The sequence below is a fragment of the Aotus nancymaae genome, unplaced genomic scaffold (assembly GCF_030222135.1).
Source record: "Aotus nancymaae isolate 86718 unplaced genomic scaffold, 86718_ANA_hifiasm-v0.15.2.pri h1tg000017l, whole genome shotgun sequence".
In the NCBI taxonomy this organism is placed as follows: Eukaryota; Metazoa; Chordata; class Mammalia; order Primates; family Aotidae; genus Aotus; species Aotus nancymaae.
Window position 1 is genome coordinate 13,229,667 of NW_026988429.1, and position 19,173 is coordinate 13,248,839.

Below are 19,173 nucleotides of genomic sequence, written 5' to 3' on the forward strand. Positions count from 1 at the left end.
CAATGGAATGTCTCAAAACTTTTCAGGCCCTATCTCAGAACCATATTAACCCATGGTCACTTTCTGCTGTTGGCTTCGGTGGGTGATGAATGAAACCCTTCCCAGATCTCTTGCTCTCTTGCTGGTCCCATCCCCACCTCCAGGAAAAGTAGCTGAGGGGGAGGTGAGGGCCCAGTGGCTGAGAGCGAGTAGGGAAGGGGAGGTGGCTTGTCCATTTATAGTCTTGCTCTTTGGGATGCTGGAGGTGCTGAAATAGCAATGACAAGAGACTTGGCTCAGTGTTAAATATCTGCCGCGCTGGCCTGACACTCTGAGATGACAATAGGGAGAATGGAGAACGTGGAGGTCTTCACTGCTGAGGGCAAAGGCAGGGGTCTGAAGGCCACCAAGGAGTTCTGGGCTGCGGATGTCATCTTTGCTGAGCGGGCTTATTCCGCAGTGGTTTTTGACAGGTATGAAATGTGGGGAGTTGCCTTCTCTCCTGTTGGTTTGGCTGGTGCCAAACTCTAAAATACTTTGCTCTCAGAAATCATCAGGGGAAGGAATAAAATTCATGTGCTCTTTTTTGAATAAAATAATACTTCTGAGAGCTAATTTTTGTGGCATAAATTTTTCTGCAAGGGGTCATTGTCAGTGTGATTTGCTGTGGCTCCTAGAAGGATGGTGAAGGTGAGCAAAGGCTTTGGGGGCACTTTCTCCCAACACCGGTCAACTTGGCTGGGAGGGTGTGCTGGAGGTGGAAAGGTGCGTGTGGTGCTGTGGGTAACATTTTCTGATAGAAAGCTCTATGTTTTTAGCTTTTTTTTGATATTATAAATATATTACCAGATAAAGTAATTGCTGAGATTTTTAAAAATTATAAATTATTTGTATGTTTATAATTATGAATAACCCAGGAATCCATTCACCCTTGAAAAATCAGAATATCACCCAATCCCAGTTCCCCCTGCTTTTCCTCAGATATTGCCCCTGCTATTACTTCAGTGTATTTCCTTCTGGAATGTTCCTGTGCTATTACATACATATATCTGTACTTGTCAAAATGGATGGCTGTAATTTTTTTTTTTCAGAAATGGTATCATACTTCAGATGTCATTTTAGAACTTGCTCTTTTCCCTAAACAGCACATTTGTGATGTCTATCCTTGCAGGAACCATAAATCTATAGACACTTCTTTTAAATTCCCAAAGATCTATTTCCTTTAACTCCAAGTAGAGCTAGCCATATGTATTCATATGCTATATGGATCACCAATCTTAATTTTAAATATTTCACCCTATAAATATATAACATTTTATTTATCCACTCCTCTATTGAGAGACATTGGTAGTTTTTAATTTTTCATGAAAACAAGCAATGAAAATCCTTGATCATGTCTACTTGTACATATGTGCGATTGTTCTCTAGGTCATACGACTAGAAGAGGAATTGCTGGGCCATAGGCTGTGATGTTTTCAGTTTTATAGGCTCTCCAAACAGACTCTATTAAATTTACATTTCTGTTTGCTCATGACCTTGGCCACACTAGGCTACCAAACTTCTACATTAGTAATAAATCCTAATTTTAATCAAACCTACATGGTGATTACCTTAAAATGACAATATTTTCTGAGATCAAAGTAGGGGTGACCTGCTTGACATCTATGTGGTTTGAGTCTGATAATCTAGGCTTTGTGGTTGGCTGGCTGCACTGACCACCCTGGGAAAGCTCACTGCTTCTCAGAGATACCTTAATTAGCATTCACATTCTCTTTTCTTCCTGACCACTAAGACCTTCAGGGAAAAGGGTGCGAACTGGGGCATATGGCTTACTACCACCGGAGGAATATAAGGGGCTGAGGTGACCTTTTCAGGGGAAGCTGTCTTATTTCGTGTGTGTGTGTGTGTGTGTGTGTGTGTGTGTGTGTCTCAGGTGAGGGATGAGTACAGTTAGGGAACCAGCTGGATCCAGAGTGAAAACACAAGCCAGAAAAACAGGGACTGTCAACACTAATCCTGGTGCTGCCAGTGAGTTACTGCGTTGCCTTGCTAAGAACATCTCCATTTGCTGCGTCCAATTCCCCAAAGTCAATCTAGCCAATCAGTTCCATTTCAAGAAGGTTAAAGTTGAATGGGCTTTCGTTCCATTATAAAAGCAAGTTATTGTCATTTTAGAAAATTTAGAAAGAAGAAGTAAGACATCACACAAAGATAACCACTCTTAACACATTAGGTTTCTATTTTCAGCTTGTTTTAAAGTTTCATTTGGCTATAATATACTCATTATACAAGCTACTATGTTTTTTCATTTAATAATTTTGACATTTTCTTTATAAACTCTTCAGAAACATAGTACTTAAGGGCGGCATGTTCTTCTGTTGCCTGCTGATGACTGGACATTTGGATTGTTTCCAGGTTTTTGTTATTAAAAATAATTAGTCATTCATTTGAAGTAACAACTATAAAAACAGCCTTCATGTACATTGCAGATAAATACTACATAAAATCATATATTATTTTTACAATAGTAATAAAAGTAGGATAAGTACTATAAATGACCTTTAAAATGATTGAAAAAAATCTAAAAGAGATAGGTTTTTTTTTTTTTTTTAAATGCTTTACCTAAACTTGTCACTGCACAGATGAGGGAGCTGTGCTTTCTTTGGTTATACCAGAGACAACCCAAAGAGGCATTAAAGGAAAGTTTTATGCATTTTAGGCTCCTGGTGAGGCTCAGCCACCATAGATGAGAAACTTAATTGCAGAGATGGGACTGAGTCACCCACAAAAGTCACTCTACAAAACTGGCTTGTTCTAATCTACATTATTGCAAGACAGGCTTTCCTACTCTTCCACACAAATGTGGAGAAAGCTTTTATTTTTAGTTAAGCACTGCATTAAATGAAAATTAATTCTTTCAAAAAATATATATTATATATTCTAACATATATATTATATATTATATTGTATATATTCTAACATATATTATATAAAGCATAGCAATAAATCAATACCAAACCAACTTAACTAGACTATTCCAATATGTTACATCTTCTCTATCCTGTCACGTATCTGCCCCAAATGTAATTATCCTAGGTTTTGTGTTGCATATTCTACTGCCTTTTAAATAATAGTTTTGTCCAGGAGCTCGGTGGCTCACTACTGCAATCCCAGCACTTTGGGAGACCAAGGCAGGTGGATCACCTGAAGTCAGGAGTTCAAGACTAGCCTGACCAACATGGTGAAACCATGTCTCTACAAAAATATGAAAATTAGCCAGGTACGATGGCAGGTTCCTATAATTCCAGCTACTTGGAAGGCAGAGGTAGGAGAATTGCTTGAACCTGGGAGGCAGAGGTTGTAGTGAGCCAAGATCGTGCCACTGCACTCCAGCCTAGGTGACAGAGCGAAACTCTGTCTCAAAAAAAAAAAAAAGTAATAGTTTTATCACAGTCATATATTTCTAACCAATATATAATTTAGTTTTTATGTTTTGTTTTTGATCTTTTAAACAAAGGTACAATATTATATGTGGTTTTATGCCACTTGCTTCTTTCACTCAAATGTTTATTATTCATCTGTATGGTTTTGTGAAACTAATAAAGCAAATAAATTTTGTGTGTGTCTGTGTACCACAGTTTATTTTTCCATTCTCCTGTGAATGGTTGCTATGAACATTTTTGTTCTTATCTCTTGGAAAGCAGATACATGAGGTGTGTATCACAGGAATGTAATTACTGGGCCAGTAATATATGTGATATTTGGCTTTAAAATATGCCATACTGTGAAATGCTGATTGGTAAACCTGAATTGTGTTTTTGCTAGAATGGGCTTAGTTTAGCGTTAACAGTAACAATCTAGGCCCTCAAATTACGGTCCTTAGTCTGGTTAGGATCACTTCACCTTTGATAGTTGAAAAAACAGGTACTCTTCTTAAAGGTAAGAGAGCAAGAATAAAGCTGGGAAAATTCTTTCAGCCTCGCTAGTAGTGCTTGGGTTAAGTGCTAGGCATGACTGATCAATCAGGCACACCTTCCTCCTGTACTCCAACTTGGCCTCAGAATCCCTTCCAGCAGGTCCTCCAGGGTGCTGCTACCAATCAGTGGGAACTAGAATTTATTTGCCACCCCCTTAGGTGTTATGGTTGGTTGCTGGAAGGGAGTGAAGTACCTTTACCAAGGAGTTGCCTTTTTTGGACACAGTATTTTACAGTAGTTGAGATACTGGGGATGATGCATGAGCTGGTAAAGGTTGTTCTCTGCCCCTTTAACTCTCCACTCTGAAGGTTCCCAGTTCTCGGGAGAACAGTGAGTGGGAGCTCTGCAGTACCTTAGCCCAAGTGATCCTGTTAGCTTCTACATAGCATGGGGCCAATCTGGGAATTTGCAGTGCTAGTTTTTGTTGTTGTAGTTCAGGAAGAAAATAATTCTCTGCAATCTTACAATTTGGGAAAAAAGCCCGACTATTAACATTCTGGTGTATGTCCTCCTTGTTGTGTGATGCAAATACAATGCATATAAAATATTTTCTTGATTCTGATGAGTTGTAAGTGGGGTGGGGGTCCTGGAAGAAACGCTTTATTATTATTATTATAATTTTTATTTTTTGAGATGGCCTAGATTATGTACAAAATCTAAATTTACTTTAATGCTAAAAATTATCATTCCAACAATTATATTGTTACCAATGACATGATTCTCTAAAAATTCCATAATCTGAAGCAACATGACTACCCACAGCCTATTTATCGGCCTTACTACCCTACTGTTTTTAAACCAATTCAACAATAACTCATCAAACTTCTCATTAATCTTCTCTTCTGACCTGCTGACGTCACCCCTTCTAATCTTAACAGCCTGACTGCTACCTCTTATAATTCTACGAAGCCAATCACCCGTCCAGTGAATCACCCCCATGAAAAAAACTCTATGTCTCTATATTGTGTCCCTGCAGATTTTTAAAATTATAACACTCACAGCCACATAACTAATTATATTTTATATTCTCTTTGACAGAGTCTTGCTCTGTCACCTAAACTGGAGTGCAGTGGTGAGATCTCAGCTCACTGCAACCTCTGCCACCTGGGCTCAAGCAATTCTCCTGCTTCAGCCTCCAGAGTAGCTGGAACTACAGGTGCATGCCACCACACCTGACTAATTTTTGTATTTTTAGTAGAGACAGGGTTTCACTATGTTGGCCAGGCTGCTCGAAATCCTGGCCTCAAGTGATCTGCTGTCCTTGGCCTCCCAAAGTGCTGGGATTACAGGTGTGAACCACCGCACCCAGCAGAGACACTACATTAAATGTATACTTTGATTGTAAGATGCATCCCTAAATTACAGATATTAAAATATGGGAAAAGAAGTTTATTTCAGAATGGAAGGAAAATGGGACATCTGTAATGTGCTATATTTATAAATTCCAGAATATGTATTTTATTTTAACTTCTCTGAAATCATAATGTATCTTAAAACCTATGGCTCATCATGGTTTAATTGGTAGATTTTTTTTTTTTTTTAAGAGACGGGGTTTAACCATGTTGGCCAAGCTGGTCTTGAACTCCTGGCCTCAAGTGATCCACCCGCCTCAGCCTCCCAAAGTGCTGAAATTGCAGGTGGGAGCTAACGTGCCCGGCCTAATTGGCAGATTTTTAATGATTTCTTAGTACTGAATAAAAATGGTGCATTTAATAATTTTAGGTTCAATGTAATTGAATTGTATATACTTTTTCTCTCAAAAAAGTTGGATTATTTTGTAATGTGTTTTATTTACTTCATGATATGTTATGAATAATTTTCAAAATTAATATCCTTTTACACCATTTTAATGGCTTCATGGTATTAATTTTGTTGACTCATATATTAATTTAATTAGATGCCATATTTTTATTTTTATTTTTATTTTAGATTTTGGGGGTACATATGCAGGTTTGTTAAATGAACATATTGTGTGATGCTGAGGTTTGGGTTTCTAATAGTCCACTTGCCCAAGTAGTGAATATAGTACCTTATAGATAGCTTTTCAACCCTTGACCCTCCCTCACCCTTTCCCCGTTTGGAATCTCCAGTGTTTATTTTTCACATTTTTGTGTACATATGTTCTCAGTGTTTAAAATGAAAACATGTTATTTGGTTTTCTGTTTCTGTATTAATTTGCTTAGAAGAATGGCCTCCAGTTGCACCCATGTTGATGCAAAGGACATGATTGTCTTCTTTTTTAATGACTGTGTAGTATTATATGGTATATATGCACCACATTTTCTTTATACAATCCACCATTGATGGGCACCTTGGTTGTTTCCATGTCTTTGCTATTAGAGATAGTGCTGTGATAAACATAGGAGAGCAGGTGTGTTTTCGGTAGAATAATTTATTTTCCTTCAGGTAGATATTCAGTAATGGGATTACTGGGTCAAATGATAATTCTAGTTTTAGTTTTTTGAGAAATCTCCAGGCTGCTTTCAACAAGGACTGAACTAATTTGTAGGTGCCGTGTTTTGGATATCAAGGGTTTGCTCTGCTTTTTCCTAGTAGATCTTCCCATATATCACTGATTATGTATTAAAAACAAACTCCTACAAGTACAAATTTTGAATTCAAAAGACATTTTTAGGGCTTTTGATATAGATTTCCAAATGACCTCACCAAAGGAGATCATACATTTTTCTACTAGAGCACAGGGGTTGTCTCCTCATTTCAATACTGGTCAACACAGAAAACTACTTTTTACTTTTTCATGTGTATCAACTTAATCTGTTAAAACTTATTTTAGTATTGTTTTAACATGAATTTTTATTATTAGAGTTAAAGTTTTTTTTTACTGGTCATTAACATTTATTCTTTTTTTTTTTTAATCAAGGAAGGAAGAAGGGAGAGAGGGAGGGAAAGAGGAAGTGAGGGAGAAGAGTAAAAGAAGAAAGAAAGAAAGAAAGAGAAAGAGAAAGGGGAAGAGAGAACAGGAGTCTTGCTCTATTGTGCAAACTGGAATGCAATCTAAAAATAGGTATTAAAAACCTCTTTTATGCCGATAATTGTGCATAAGGAATTATCGTGCATAAGGATAAAAGGAATAAGGAAAGAAAATAACAAACAGCCAACCAACATTTCATTTAAGTCTGTGAAATGCTATGCAAATGCTGAAGAGTGATTTACTTCCAATTATGTGGTCACTTTCAAAATAGGTGTAATGTAATACTGAGAAAAATGTATGTTCTATAGACCTGAGGTGGAGAATTCATAAATATTCACTGAGTTTACTTGTTCCAGGTCTGAGTTCAAATCATAGATGTCCCTGTTAATTTTCTATCGCGTTGATCCATCGAATATTAACAATGTGGTGTCAAAGTCTCCCGCTATTATTGTGCGGGAGTCCAAGTCTCTTTATAAGTCATTAAGAACTTGTCTTATGTATCTGGGTGCTCCTGTATTGGGTGCATATATATTTGTGATCATTGACTCCTGTTGTTGCATTGATCCTTTTAGCATTATGTAATGTCCTTCTTTGTTTCTTTTAGTCTTTGTTACTATTAAAGTCTATTTTTGTCAGAGACGAAAGTTACAACTCCTGGTTTTTTTTTTTTTTTTCTCTCCATTTGATTGGTAAGTCTTCCACCAACTCTTTGTTTTAAGTCTTAGTATGTCCTTGCTTACGAGATGGATCTGGATACAGCGTACTGATGGGTTTTGACTTTTTATTCAATTTACCTGTCTGTATCTTTGATTGGGACATTTAATCAATTTAAATTTAGGATTAATACTGATATTCGTGAGTTTAATATTGTTGTTTAATGCTAGCTGGCTATTTTTCCCATTAGTTGATATAGATTCTTCATTATGAAGATACTCTTTATCTTTTGGTAAGTTTTTGGGATGACTGATACTGGTTGTTCCTTTCTGTGTATAGTGCTTCTTTCAGAAGCTCTTGTAAAGCAGGCCTGGTGGTGATGAAATCTCTGAGTGCTTGCTTGTTCATGAAAAATTTTATTTTTCCTTCATTTATGAAGCTTAGTTTGACTGGATATGAGATTCTGGGTTGAAAATTTTTCTCTTTGAGGATATTGAATATTGACCCACACTCTCTTCTAGTTTGTAAAGTTTCTGCTGAGAGATTTGCTGTGAGTCTGATAGGCTTCCCTTTATGGGTAACCTGACCTTTCTCTCTAGCTGCCTTTAGAATTTTCTCCTTTATTTCAACTCTAGTGAATCTAACGATTATGTGTCTTGGGGTTGCTCTACTTGAGGAATATCTTTGTGGTGTTCTCTGTATTACCTGGAGTTGAGTATTGTCCTGCCTTACTAGGTTAGGAAAATTTTCCTGAATAATATCCTGAAGAATATTTTCCAGCTTGGATTCATTCTCTTCATGACATTCAGGTACACCTATCAAACATAAATTAGGTCTTTTCACATAGTCCCATATTTCTTGGAGACTTTGCTCATTCCTTTTTACTCTTTCTTCTCTAATCTTGTCTTCTCGTTTCATTTCATTAAGTTGGTCTTCGACCTCTGATATCATTTCTTCTGCTTGATCAATTCGACTGTTAAAACCTGTGCATACTTCACGGAGTTCTCGTATTGTATTCTTCAGTTCCATTAATTCACTTATATTCCTCTCTAAATTGTCTATTCTCGTTAGGATTTTGTCAAACCTTTTTTCAAGGTTCTTAGTTTCTTTACATTGGGCTAGAACATGTTCTTTTAACTCACTGAAGTTTCTTATTATCCACCTTCTGAAGCCTAATTCTGTTAATGGAACACACTCGTTCTCCATCAGGCCTTGTTCCCTTGTTGATGAGGAACTGTGATCCCCTGTAGAGGAGAGAGGCATTCTGATTTTGGGTATTCTCAGCCTTTTTACGCTGATTTCTTCCCGTCATTGTAAATTTATCCACCTGTTGTCTTTGTAATTACCGACTTTCAAATTAGGTCTCTGAGTGGACGTCCAACTTGTTGATTCCCAGCGCCGAAATCTGAGCAACCCACTGTGCCAGCTTAAACAGTGGCATTAAGATTCATGGTGCTTTTCTGCCCGGGAATCTCCGGTCTGGCTTCCTTCTTGAGTCGCTTTTTCAATCAGCTGAATAGGCGACTCTGCCTTCTCGGAGCTCCAAACATCGACCAAAAGGGGACCCAGTCCCATTTACTCTGCACCAGGAACCACTACGCTGGGGCACCGGCAAAACTGCCGCCCTGGCCACAAGAGTTGCACTGGCGACCCGTGGGGCTCCTCCGCTGGGAATCTCCTGGTCCATGAGCAACAAAAATTCATCTGAAAGTGTGACGTCCTCTCATTCTCTGCACTTTCACTGGGAGCTACAATCCTGAGCTGTTAGTAATCAGCCATCTTGGATCTCTCCAACATTTATTCTTTTATAAATTGTCTGTTTTCTTTTGATGCTCTCAATTTTTAATTACATATGTAACTTATTTGTTTATTATTCCTTTATGTCTAGTTCTTCTAAGATGTTTAAATTCTTTTTTTTTTTTTTTGAGGTGGAGTTTTGCTGTTGTTACCCAGACTGGAGTGCAATGGCGCAATCTCGGCTCACCGCAACCTCCGCCTCCTGGGTTCAAGCAATTCTCCTGCCTCAGCCTCCCGAGTAGCTGGGATTACAGGCATGCACCACCATGCCCAGCTAATTTTTGTATTTTTAGTAGAGACGGGGTTTCACCTTGTTGACCAGGACGGTCTCGATCTAAATTCTTTTATTTTAATTTTGGTTGTTTTATAGTAATCATTTTGTTTTGTCTTTTAAAAATGTTGCATATTTTCTTTTATCTTATTTTTATGTATACCTTTAAAAATGATATCTAAGCTTTAAATTTCTTTTTTTTGTCTCACTAGTTTATTTTTATTCTAGTTCCTTATTGTCGTTGTATTCTTTCATTTTTCATCTTTAGCTTATTTAATTCATTTCATGTCAAGTAGAATGAGAAGATAAATGATTTTAGCCTTGCAAGTGCTTCATGCTTTCAGCAGGGAGATTGGATCCCTATCTTTTCTCTGGTTGGTCCTGGAAAGACTCTTCTAGACTCCCAAAGTAGAACCTCCATCCTTTTCAAACTCTGAAATCAATCACCTACATCACCCAATTGATCCACAGACTAAAATCCGTCAAAGACAATTTATTGTAAGAGAATAAAGTTACATTTTCACCATCACCATCAGCACCATAATAATTATTACCTTCAAACAATATCCATACCTCATAGATATGTGGCCAAAATGCAGTGGGTTCAGAATCAAGCAGGTGAAGGCATTTGAAGCATGGTGTAGTAAGGTAAAGTTGGCGAATCTATTCTCCTAATAGCTATCTACAAATAATGAACTGTCATTTGGAAAAAAAAGAGCATTCTGAACCTTTTTTTTTTTATTGAAGGATTAGAACCATGTGCCTTAAACAGAAGTTACAGAGTCAGATTTCAGGTCAAAATAGGAAGAAAAACAGCCCTAAGACTCAGAGCTCAATTGCCCAATGTATAAAACAGGACTGTCAATGCTGTCTGGAGATGGAAAGGGTTATTTTCAAGGCTGTTATTCATTTCCTGGTGAAGAGGTGGCAAGGATGCCATACAAGGAGAGTGGGCAACAGAAGGGGACTTAAATCATATGACTCTGAAGCTCTCTTTCAGCCTAAGAGTCTATGGGTTACATGATTTCTTCAATGCATGCAAAGGGTTCCAGTGCAGCAGGAGAGGAATGCTAGGCTAGGTGAGGAAGGGAGCTTACTCTGATGATTATTTTATTTTAGCATCAAATACAAGAAATGGCACAAGAATGGTGCTTGTGGGCAATGCTAGGAGCCAAAGTGGTATTCAGTTATTGCTTTTTAACAGTCGCAGAGTTTAGAGTTTATCTAGTTTGTCTTGAATTTAGGGTTTATCTAGCCTGGGATTCCTAACTTGGATCCATGGATCCTTAACGAGGGAAATACCTATAATTGAAGAATCACAGTGTGTGTGGAGGTACATACATGCTTCTTATTTCTGGGGAGAACATGCATAGCTTTCATCACTTTCAAATGGTTCTTAACCCAGAAGAAGGCCAAGAACCACTGAATTTATTCAGTTCCCTGTTACAGATGGGGAAACTGAGGCTTAGAGAGGTCATGGCCTTCCCCAGGTCACACAGGGATGACTCAGCAGGACTGGGTCTCCTGCATCCTGTCTAAGCATCACTTCTCACTGCCCCAGCAGCCTCACAAGTGGTCTTCACAGCATTGTTTACTTAATTTCCTTTTGTTCTTGTTCATTCAATTAACAATATTTCTTTTTAATAAAAGGAAGAGCATCCATCCATCAATTTCAGAAGGATCAAAAGCTGGTTCTGGCCTATGGGCTAGATCTAGAAACTAGTAGGTAAGAAACAGGAGTATACATGTGATTAAAAAGGAAAAAAGTGGTAATAAAATAATGCATTAGTTCCTTTTGTTGTTTTTTTGAGGCAGAGTCTCACCCAGGCCGGAGTACAGTGGCATGATCTCAGTTCCCTGTAAACTTGGCCTTCTGAGCTCAAACAATCCTGCCTCAGCCTCCCAAAGTGTAAGTTCCTTTTGCTGCTGTGAAAAACTATTGTAACTTCAATGGCTGAAAACAACACAAATTTATTATCTTATAGTTCTGGAGGTTAGAAGTCTAAAACAGACTGACACTTCTGATTTTTGCTATCTCCATCTTCTTGAGGCTGCCCACATTCCTTGGCTCGTGGCCCCCTTCCTACATCTTTAAAGCCAGCAGTGTAACATCTTGTCCCGCTCCAACCTCCTGCCTCCTCTTATAAGGACTTGCAATTATGTTAGGCCCACCCTGGTAATTCGGGAAACTGTCCTCGTCTCAAGGTCTTTAACTTAACCACACATGCAAAGTCCCTTTGCCATGTAATGTAACCTATTTACAGGTTCTGAGGATTAGGACATTGACAATTTGGGGGGTGGGCTATTATTTAGTGTACCCCAAAAATAAGAATTTTCTAATTTCCAATTCATCACAAAATATGTTAAGGAGCAAGGACAGTTAGTGGACTTCTTTTAAAGCTCTTTAAATAAAATATCTAAATTATTCTGGTTGTGTGTGTGTGTGTGTGTGTGTGTGTATGGGGAAAAAGATAGTGGGGAAAAGTTGAGTATTTGTAAAGAAATTATTGTCAATTAGGCTTTTTTGGAAAATGGAACCAGTTATGAACTTTGTTAGGTGCAGCAGAGCCGGTGGGGTTTAGCCAGTGTAATACTGTGTGAGCCTGTGGGAATGTCAGGACTAGCCCTGGCAGACACACAAACACAAATGTGGCCTTTAATCTGATAACAGCTGGTGGTTGGTTAGTGGGGGATAAATGATGCTATAAATGGAAATAATTTAATAAAAGGATTAGAGAAATTCCAGAACAATTAGTTCAGAAAATGAGTAAGTGTTAAAAGTATTCAAGTGACAGCCTTAAATGTTTGCATTGTATGTTGAGAATAACCACAGTCGATTTTGAATTCTGCCCTTAATTTGGCACTTTTAGCTCCCGAGGCAAGACATATCGACATGCTACACAACCTGTTGTGAGCTGTATTGCTAAATATTGCTCAATAATTCCTAAATTCAAAGTTCTGAAAATAATTGCCTTTTAAAGATGGATTAGATCAAATGTCAGGTTGTCCCTATAATGATGCTATCTTTACCCACTTGCATCCGAGAATGCGTTCTAAACATGAATTGAGGGGTCATGTAAATGTACACAGCTCTTCATGGGGTGTGTGAGCTGTGGCAGAGAAAATCTTGAGAGCTGGTGTTTTAATAAAAAAGGGATGTTAAAAATAAATTGGCAATCCCCACGTTTGATCCAAGAAAACAGTACCTTCTAACTGTTTTATTCTTCTTTTGAGACAGGGTCTCACTCAGTTGTTCAAGCTGGAGTGTCATGGTACAATCATGGCTCACTGCAGCCTCTACCTGCTGGGTTCAAGCCATCTTCCCACCTCAGCCTCTAGAGTAGCTGAGACTACAGGTGTCTGCCACCATGGCTGGCTCTTTTTTTATTTTTGTTTTTTTGTAGAGACAGTGGTCTCACTATTTTGCTGAGGCTGGTTTCAAACTTCTGGGCTCAAGTGGTCCTCCTGCCTCGGCCTCCCACAGTTCTGGGATTACAGGTGTGAGCCACTGCACCTGGCCCCCATTGACTTCCCTTATGTCAAAGTATTTAATAGTCAGTGCAAACATGAATCTCGTGATCTCATCCAACAGCTACTTTTGTTTCCTATATGCACACACCCACACGGGCACATTTGCTTCACATCAGTGCCTCTTTCTGGAAGACCCCCACCTTCTCTGAGTACAAACTCAGCCCATCTCTTGAGGTCAGAACAATGCCTTCTCATCTCCTAGGTAACTGCCTTTCGAGATTGCTTTCCCTACCTCAGTTGAAGTAGTCTCTCTTCCTTGAATCTTACAGCAAGTTACCACGGGTGTGGACTGTAGGTCTTGCTTTGTTTATACGTGTTTATGTCCCAGCCCAGCCTGGGGACTGCTTGAAGGCAAGGTTGGTGTCCCCTTTATCTTTCAGGCCCTCTTTTACCTAGCTCAATACACATAACAGATACTCAATAAATACTTGCAGAAAGAAGCAGGGAGAGAGGGAAAGAGAAAGGGAAAGAAGAAAAGAAGAAGGAATGAGAAAAAGGTTTAAAATGTTGTGAAGTTATCTGGGTACTTGAGGGATGGGATTTTCTTTAAGACACCTATCCCCAGGCTGGATGCGGTGGCTCACACCTGTAATCCCTGCATTTTGGGAAGCCGAGGCAGGCAGATCGCTTGAGCCCAGGAGTTTGAGACCAGCCTGGGCAACATAATGAGACCCCGTCTCTACAAAGAAATAAAAACAAGCTGACCATGGTGGTGTGTGCCTGTAGTCCCAGCAACTTGGGAGGCTAAAGTGGGAGGGTCGCTTGAGCTCAGGAGTTTGAGGCTGCAATGAGCCATGATTACACCATTGCATTCCAGCCTGGAGGACAGAGAAAGACCATGTCTCTTAAAAAGAAAAAAAAAGACACTTTCCTCTAATTTTTGAGGGGAGAACTTCTGGTAGGCTGGGAGTTTGTAAGCAGCCCTGAAAGACAGAGCTGTTGAACTGTTGGTACAGTCTTCTTCTGGCTGAGGTTTTGGAGGGCTCGTCCACCATGCAGGCACCTTGTCTTTGCATTTATCTGTCCATGAGCAACTATTTCCATACAAGGAGCTGAGCAGCAGCTGCCCTTCCAGCCCTCTTCACTCTGACAGATCACAGAGTCCAGCAGGGCTGCAGAGCAGAGTGTGAGGGGACCAGTTGCTGGAGCAGGGCACATTCAAGGCTGCAGGCCAAGCAGGTGGGCTTCGTAGCTGCATCCGCCCTCTGTGCTTGGAGCAGCGTCCGGTATTAGGGATATGATAGTAATATCCCTGTGAGGATAATGATCGTGGCTACTTTAAAGGGTTGCTGTGAAGATTTTTTTAAAAAAGAATCAATAAAAACATCTCTTTGTAATGGTGAAGTGCTGTGTAAATGGGAGTTGATATCTTCTTGTGTGAATAGAAATATGAGACTGGGAGAAGCGAGATTTGCTGAAGATCACTCGGCTAAGCCTGCCTGGGACAAATGCTCTTTCTCTGGAATCCAAAAAGTCCTGGCTTCAGGACTTCATGTCATTTGGACACTCTCCTGCACTGGCGGCAGTAAGGGAGGTAGGGATGGGCATTCCTGTCAGGGGAGTGCCCTTGTCCCCATATGATGTTCTCCTGTAGCTGGGTTGTCTTCCTCTCCAGCAGCTGCCTAAAATGAGCCAGTGCTGGGGGTGAGAGGAGCTCGGTGATCAACCTGGCCCAGCCGTCTCTGAGTGACAGGCAGGATGAGTGGCCCGGGCTGATGTCCGCTGAGTACTTATCCAGTGCCTGGCTCTGTGCTGACCACCTTACACATGTGATTTCTTTTAACCCTAAAATCACTCTGAGAGTGGTGAGATTTCAGAACTTCTTTGTCATTTCCTTCTTGCCTGAATTTCTAAAAATAGTAAGTATAATTCATTAAAAGTAACGGCCCAGTAGTCTAAAAGATAGCAAGATCTAGGCATTGCTATTCCCATTTCCACATAAGGAAATAAAAGCTTGGAGAAGTTAGGGGACTTGCTCAAAGTCACACAGCCAGTAGATACTGGAGTCAGGAGTAGAACCCAGCTCTGAGCAACACTAGGTTTGACCTTCCATAATACTCAACCCCACGCCAATGAGGGGAGATGGGAACCAGAGGGACAGGCTTAAAAAAAAATTCTGTCTAGATTTGAAAAAAAAGCCAAAAAATTTCCCTTTCCTGTCTACTTGACACATCTTAGCGTATCCCACCAGAAGGAGCAGGATTTGGGTTTTCTCTCATCTCGACATTCTTGGTACTCAAAGTTGAAGCATCAGTATTGCCTGGGAGCGTGTTAGAAATGCAGAATCCCAGCCCCCACCTTACATGCGAAATCAGAACCTGAGTTTTAACAAAATTGCTGTTGATGTGTGTACACCCTGAAGTTCCAGAAGCCCGACTCTGCATCCTTCTTCTCCCCAGCTCCAGCCTTGCAGCTAAACCCTACCAGAAGCTGAGGGCATAGAGAAAAGGTCAGCTTTATCTCAAAGGAGACCTAAATTTAAGTAAGATAACTCAATGCTTCCTGGCTTTCCTCGACTTTTAAAACCTGGCTTTATGCCCTAGCAAAATTATGGAATGGGATATAAAACAGATTTGTGATCCTGGAGGAACTATTTGGTGGTTCACATTTGGAACCCATCCAAGTTCAGTATGGGGAAAAAAATCATTGATCACATTTTCTTTTTATGAAAAGCATTTGAAGTTTGTTATAGCAAAAAAAATCTCATGAGATAACATTAATTCTCTGATAGCAAAGAATCTCATGAGTTATCATGAATTGATCCAAGGCCTGATAAAATGATTACAGATCAAAAATGATTACCTATATAGGTGTAATATTCTCCCTATCACCCAATCTGAGATACAGTCTGCTTTGCAGCTCTTTAAGGCTCTGTCTCCAGCCTTCTCCTGGTCACAGTGGTTATTAGTGACTTTGAGAACGTGAGGGTCATGCCACTGGAATTTATTCTTGGGGACATAATATAGCTACAGTTAATAGCAGATAGATTATCTTATAATCAGGTCTTATTAGAACTGTATTAAGTTAATTCATGGGAGCTTGGAGGCAAATGCCAGGCCAGACATATTCTTTCCCTTGGAACCAGGCTAGGAAAACTTGCCCTAATAAAATTCACAGGCAGTGTGGACTAAGTAAGGACAGGGCTGTGCATGGGGTCCATCCGTGATGTCAGCAATAACGTCATTGAGTAAAGGGGTCTTTGCACAGAATTTAAAAACAAGAATAAAAGTCAATCTATTTTTTGCTATCACCATCCTCAGCAATTCTAAACAACATCAAGGTTAAAATACGCCTTCTCACCCCCAAATCTGTGTGGGTCTGTTCTGAAAAACTGCTGTTGGGTAAACCTATTTTAGCACATTTTAAAATCACCTATCTTTTAATAAACACTGTTTTCTTCCTGGAAGTTAATTCTGAGGACCTTCAGTTATATAGTCAGCCATGAGGACTCACCTACATGTGTTCATTGCAAGAGTAAGTTCTTAAGCTTCAGAGTTATTCCCGGTTTCGTTGGCCACAGTCTATGTCTCCAATCTTTGTGATACCACGTATTCCCACATTTTAAGTAGATTAGAAATAAGCAGTGATTGTAAAGATGAAGATTCAAAAGTTCTGTTATCCTAGGTGTTCACCTAGGTGACTACCTGGAATTTTTATTTGTGTTTGAAATTTAAATCATGAAACAGAGAACTGTGAAGTATAATGTTTTTGTTTGGTAGGCACACATGTTAGTGTGTACATGAAATCTTAATGTGTGAATATATGTATATGAATAAAAAGATGAGGATATTGTACCAGGCTATTCTGAAAAGTCAATTTGGGTGTAAAATATTAGGGCATCTTTAGTGTGGGGTTGTTCTCTGATGGGCGACCTTGGAACAGACAGGCATGGAGTTACAAGTGGCAGGTGACAAGGAACAGACAGCATGATTGTGTTTGCATCTAACTGTTTCCTCTCCAGACCATCTCCTGGCTCTCCTCCCTTTCTCTTCTGCCTTGGGTTTGTATTCCTGGTCTAAGCCCTGATATCCCAGAAATGGGCATCTGCTCCTCCATCCTCATTCTGAACCTAAGACATACTCTGAAATTTGCAGATGACTCAGAGATTAGCTTACCAATATAAAAGGTGACAGAATAAAATTCAAAACGACCTTGACATTTTGGAATGCTACACTGAAAGTCATCAGGTAGGGCTAAAGGTGAAGACTCCACTTCAAGTTAAAAAAATTCAGTGTCACAAAGGAACTTTTGGGCTTACGGATACGTTCATTATCTCTCTCTTTTTTTTTTTTGAGATGGAGTCTCATTCTGTCATCCAGGCTGGAGTGCAGTGGTGCAATCTTGGCTCACTGCAACCTCTGCCCCCCTGGTTCAAGCGATTCTCCTGTCTCAGTCTTCCAAGTTGCTGGGACTATAGGCATGTGCCACCATGCCTGGCTAATTTTTGTATTTTTAGTAGAGACAGGGTTGGCCAGGCTGGTCTTGAACTCCTGATCTCAGGTGATTCACCTGCCTCAGCCTCCCAAAGTACTGGAATTATAGGAATGAGCCACCATGCCTGGCTTGGATATGTTCATTATTTTGATTGTGATGATGATTTTCTGGGTAGATGTATATGTCAGAACCTATCAAAGTGTTTTTTTTAACACTTGTTGTAGTCAATCATACCTTCATAAAAATGTCTAGAAAATGCAATGCTGTGTGGACAGAGTGGAAACTCTACTTGACTGCAGCACCTTTGAGAAAGCTTGGGAGGTTCTGTATTTGTAATTTGACCTTAAATTTTTTTTTTTTTTTTCCAGACAGAGTCTCACTCTGTCACCCAAGCTGGAGTGCTGTGGTACATTCTTGGCTCACTGCAACCTCTGCCTCCCGGGTTTAAGCAATTCTCCTGTTTCAGACTCCCTAGTAGCTGGGATTATGGGTGTGTGCCACCATGCCCAGATAATTTCTGTATTTTTAGTAGAGACAGGGTTTCACCGTGTTGGCCAGGCTGGTCTCAAACTCCTGACCTCAGGTGATCCGCCTGCCTCAGGTTCCCACAGTGCTGGGATTACAGGTATGAGCCACTGCACCCAGTTATTTGACTCTACATTAATGCGAGTTTTTCACTAAAGAAACTAATGGAAGCACGATGTGGAGATCCGCAAGTGTACATAGCATCATAGCTGAATAGTACACTCTGTTCTGGGCACCATAACTGTGAAGTGTTGACACCCAAGTTCTCACCTGTGTTTGGCCAGGAGACAAGATTTGGAGCCTTCTTGGAATCCAATTTACTTGGATTTTTTCAGCAGTCCAGTTCCTGCTAATGGACTGCAAACTCCTGCCAGAAAATGCAATCCTGACCTGAGACAGATGTGAGAAATTCATAGCTCTCTATCTCCAGGGGTTTAGAGAGATCACGAAGTGGCCAGGGTTCCATGTGGGCCCCGTGTGCTCTATCCTGCTGGGGCACTAACGACAAATGACCTTCTCAGGGATGGGTGCACCCTCTGTGGCCTAGTTACGATGGGCTGCATAGTTCTAAGTATGCTAGTGTAATTCTACTCTTCCTCACTCACTAGAAAAGCTTAAGGGAAGGCAAGTGTAAGAGTGAGGAAGCTGTTACTATGAGGATGACCTTGAATCGGCTCTAAATTAGAAATAAGCCCTAACCTTTCATGTTCTCAAGTACTTTATGATTTTTTTCCCTTCATCATTCAACTTGAGGTTGGTTGACAAATTACTTGCAATGCATGTCCTAGCAGATGGGGACACAGCAATGTGTTGAGTTGGCCAGCCAGAAGCTGAAAACTGCCTGGACTTTAGGAAGCCCAGGATGTAGCATAGAGCAGTAGCCCCTACAATGCCCTCAGCTGGCTCTGCACCTGTCTATCCCCTTCTTGATGCCACACTGGGATCTGTGCTAGGGGATCAGGTTCAAGGGCCAGGCCTTGACCCCCGGCACTGGCGCCCTGGCACTGGCCAGCAGGTGTTGCTTGATTTCTCAGCTAAACTCACCTTGCTTTGGCTACAGGGATCTGTGTAGG

At 40.1% G+C, this 19,173-nt stretch overlaps 1 protein-coding gene across 2 annotated transcripts in view; it reads left to right on the forward strand.

Moving 5' to 3' along the window:
- Nucleotides 1-237: 237 nt before the first annotated feature.
- SMYD1 (SET and MYND domain containing 1) overlaps nt 238-19,173 on the forward strand; it is a 44,310-nt gene continuing 25,374 nt past the window's right edge. For both annotated transcript variants that reach the window (XM_012472974.3, XM_012472975.3), the window contains exon 1: nt 238-452. In XM_012472974.3, coding sequence (XP_012328397.1) covers nt 316-452 — 137 coding nt within the window. In that variant the 5' untranslated portion in view covers nt 238-315. The remainder of the gene's footprint in view (nt 453-19,173) is intronic.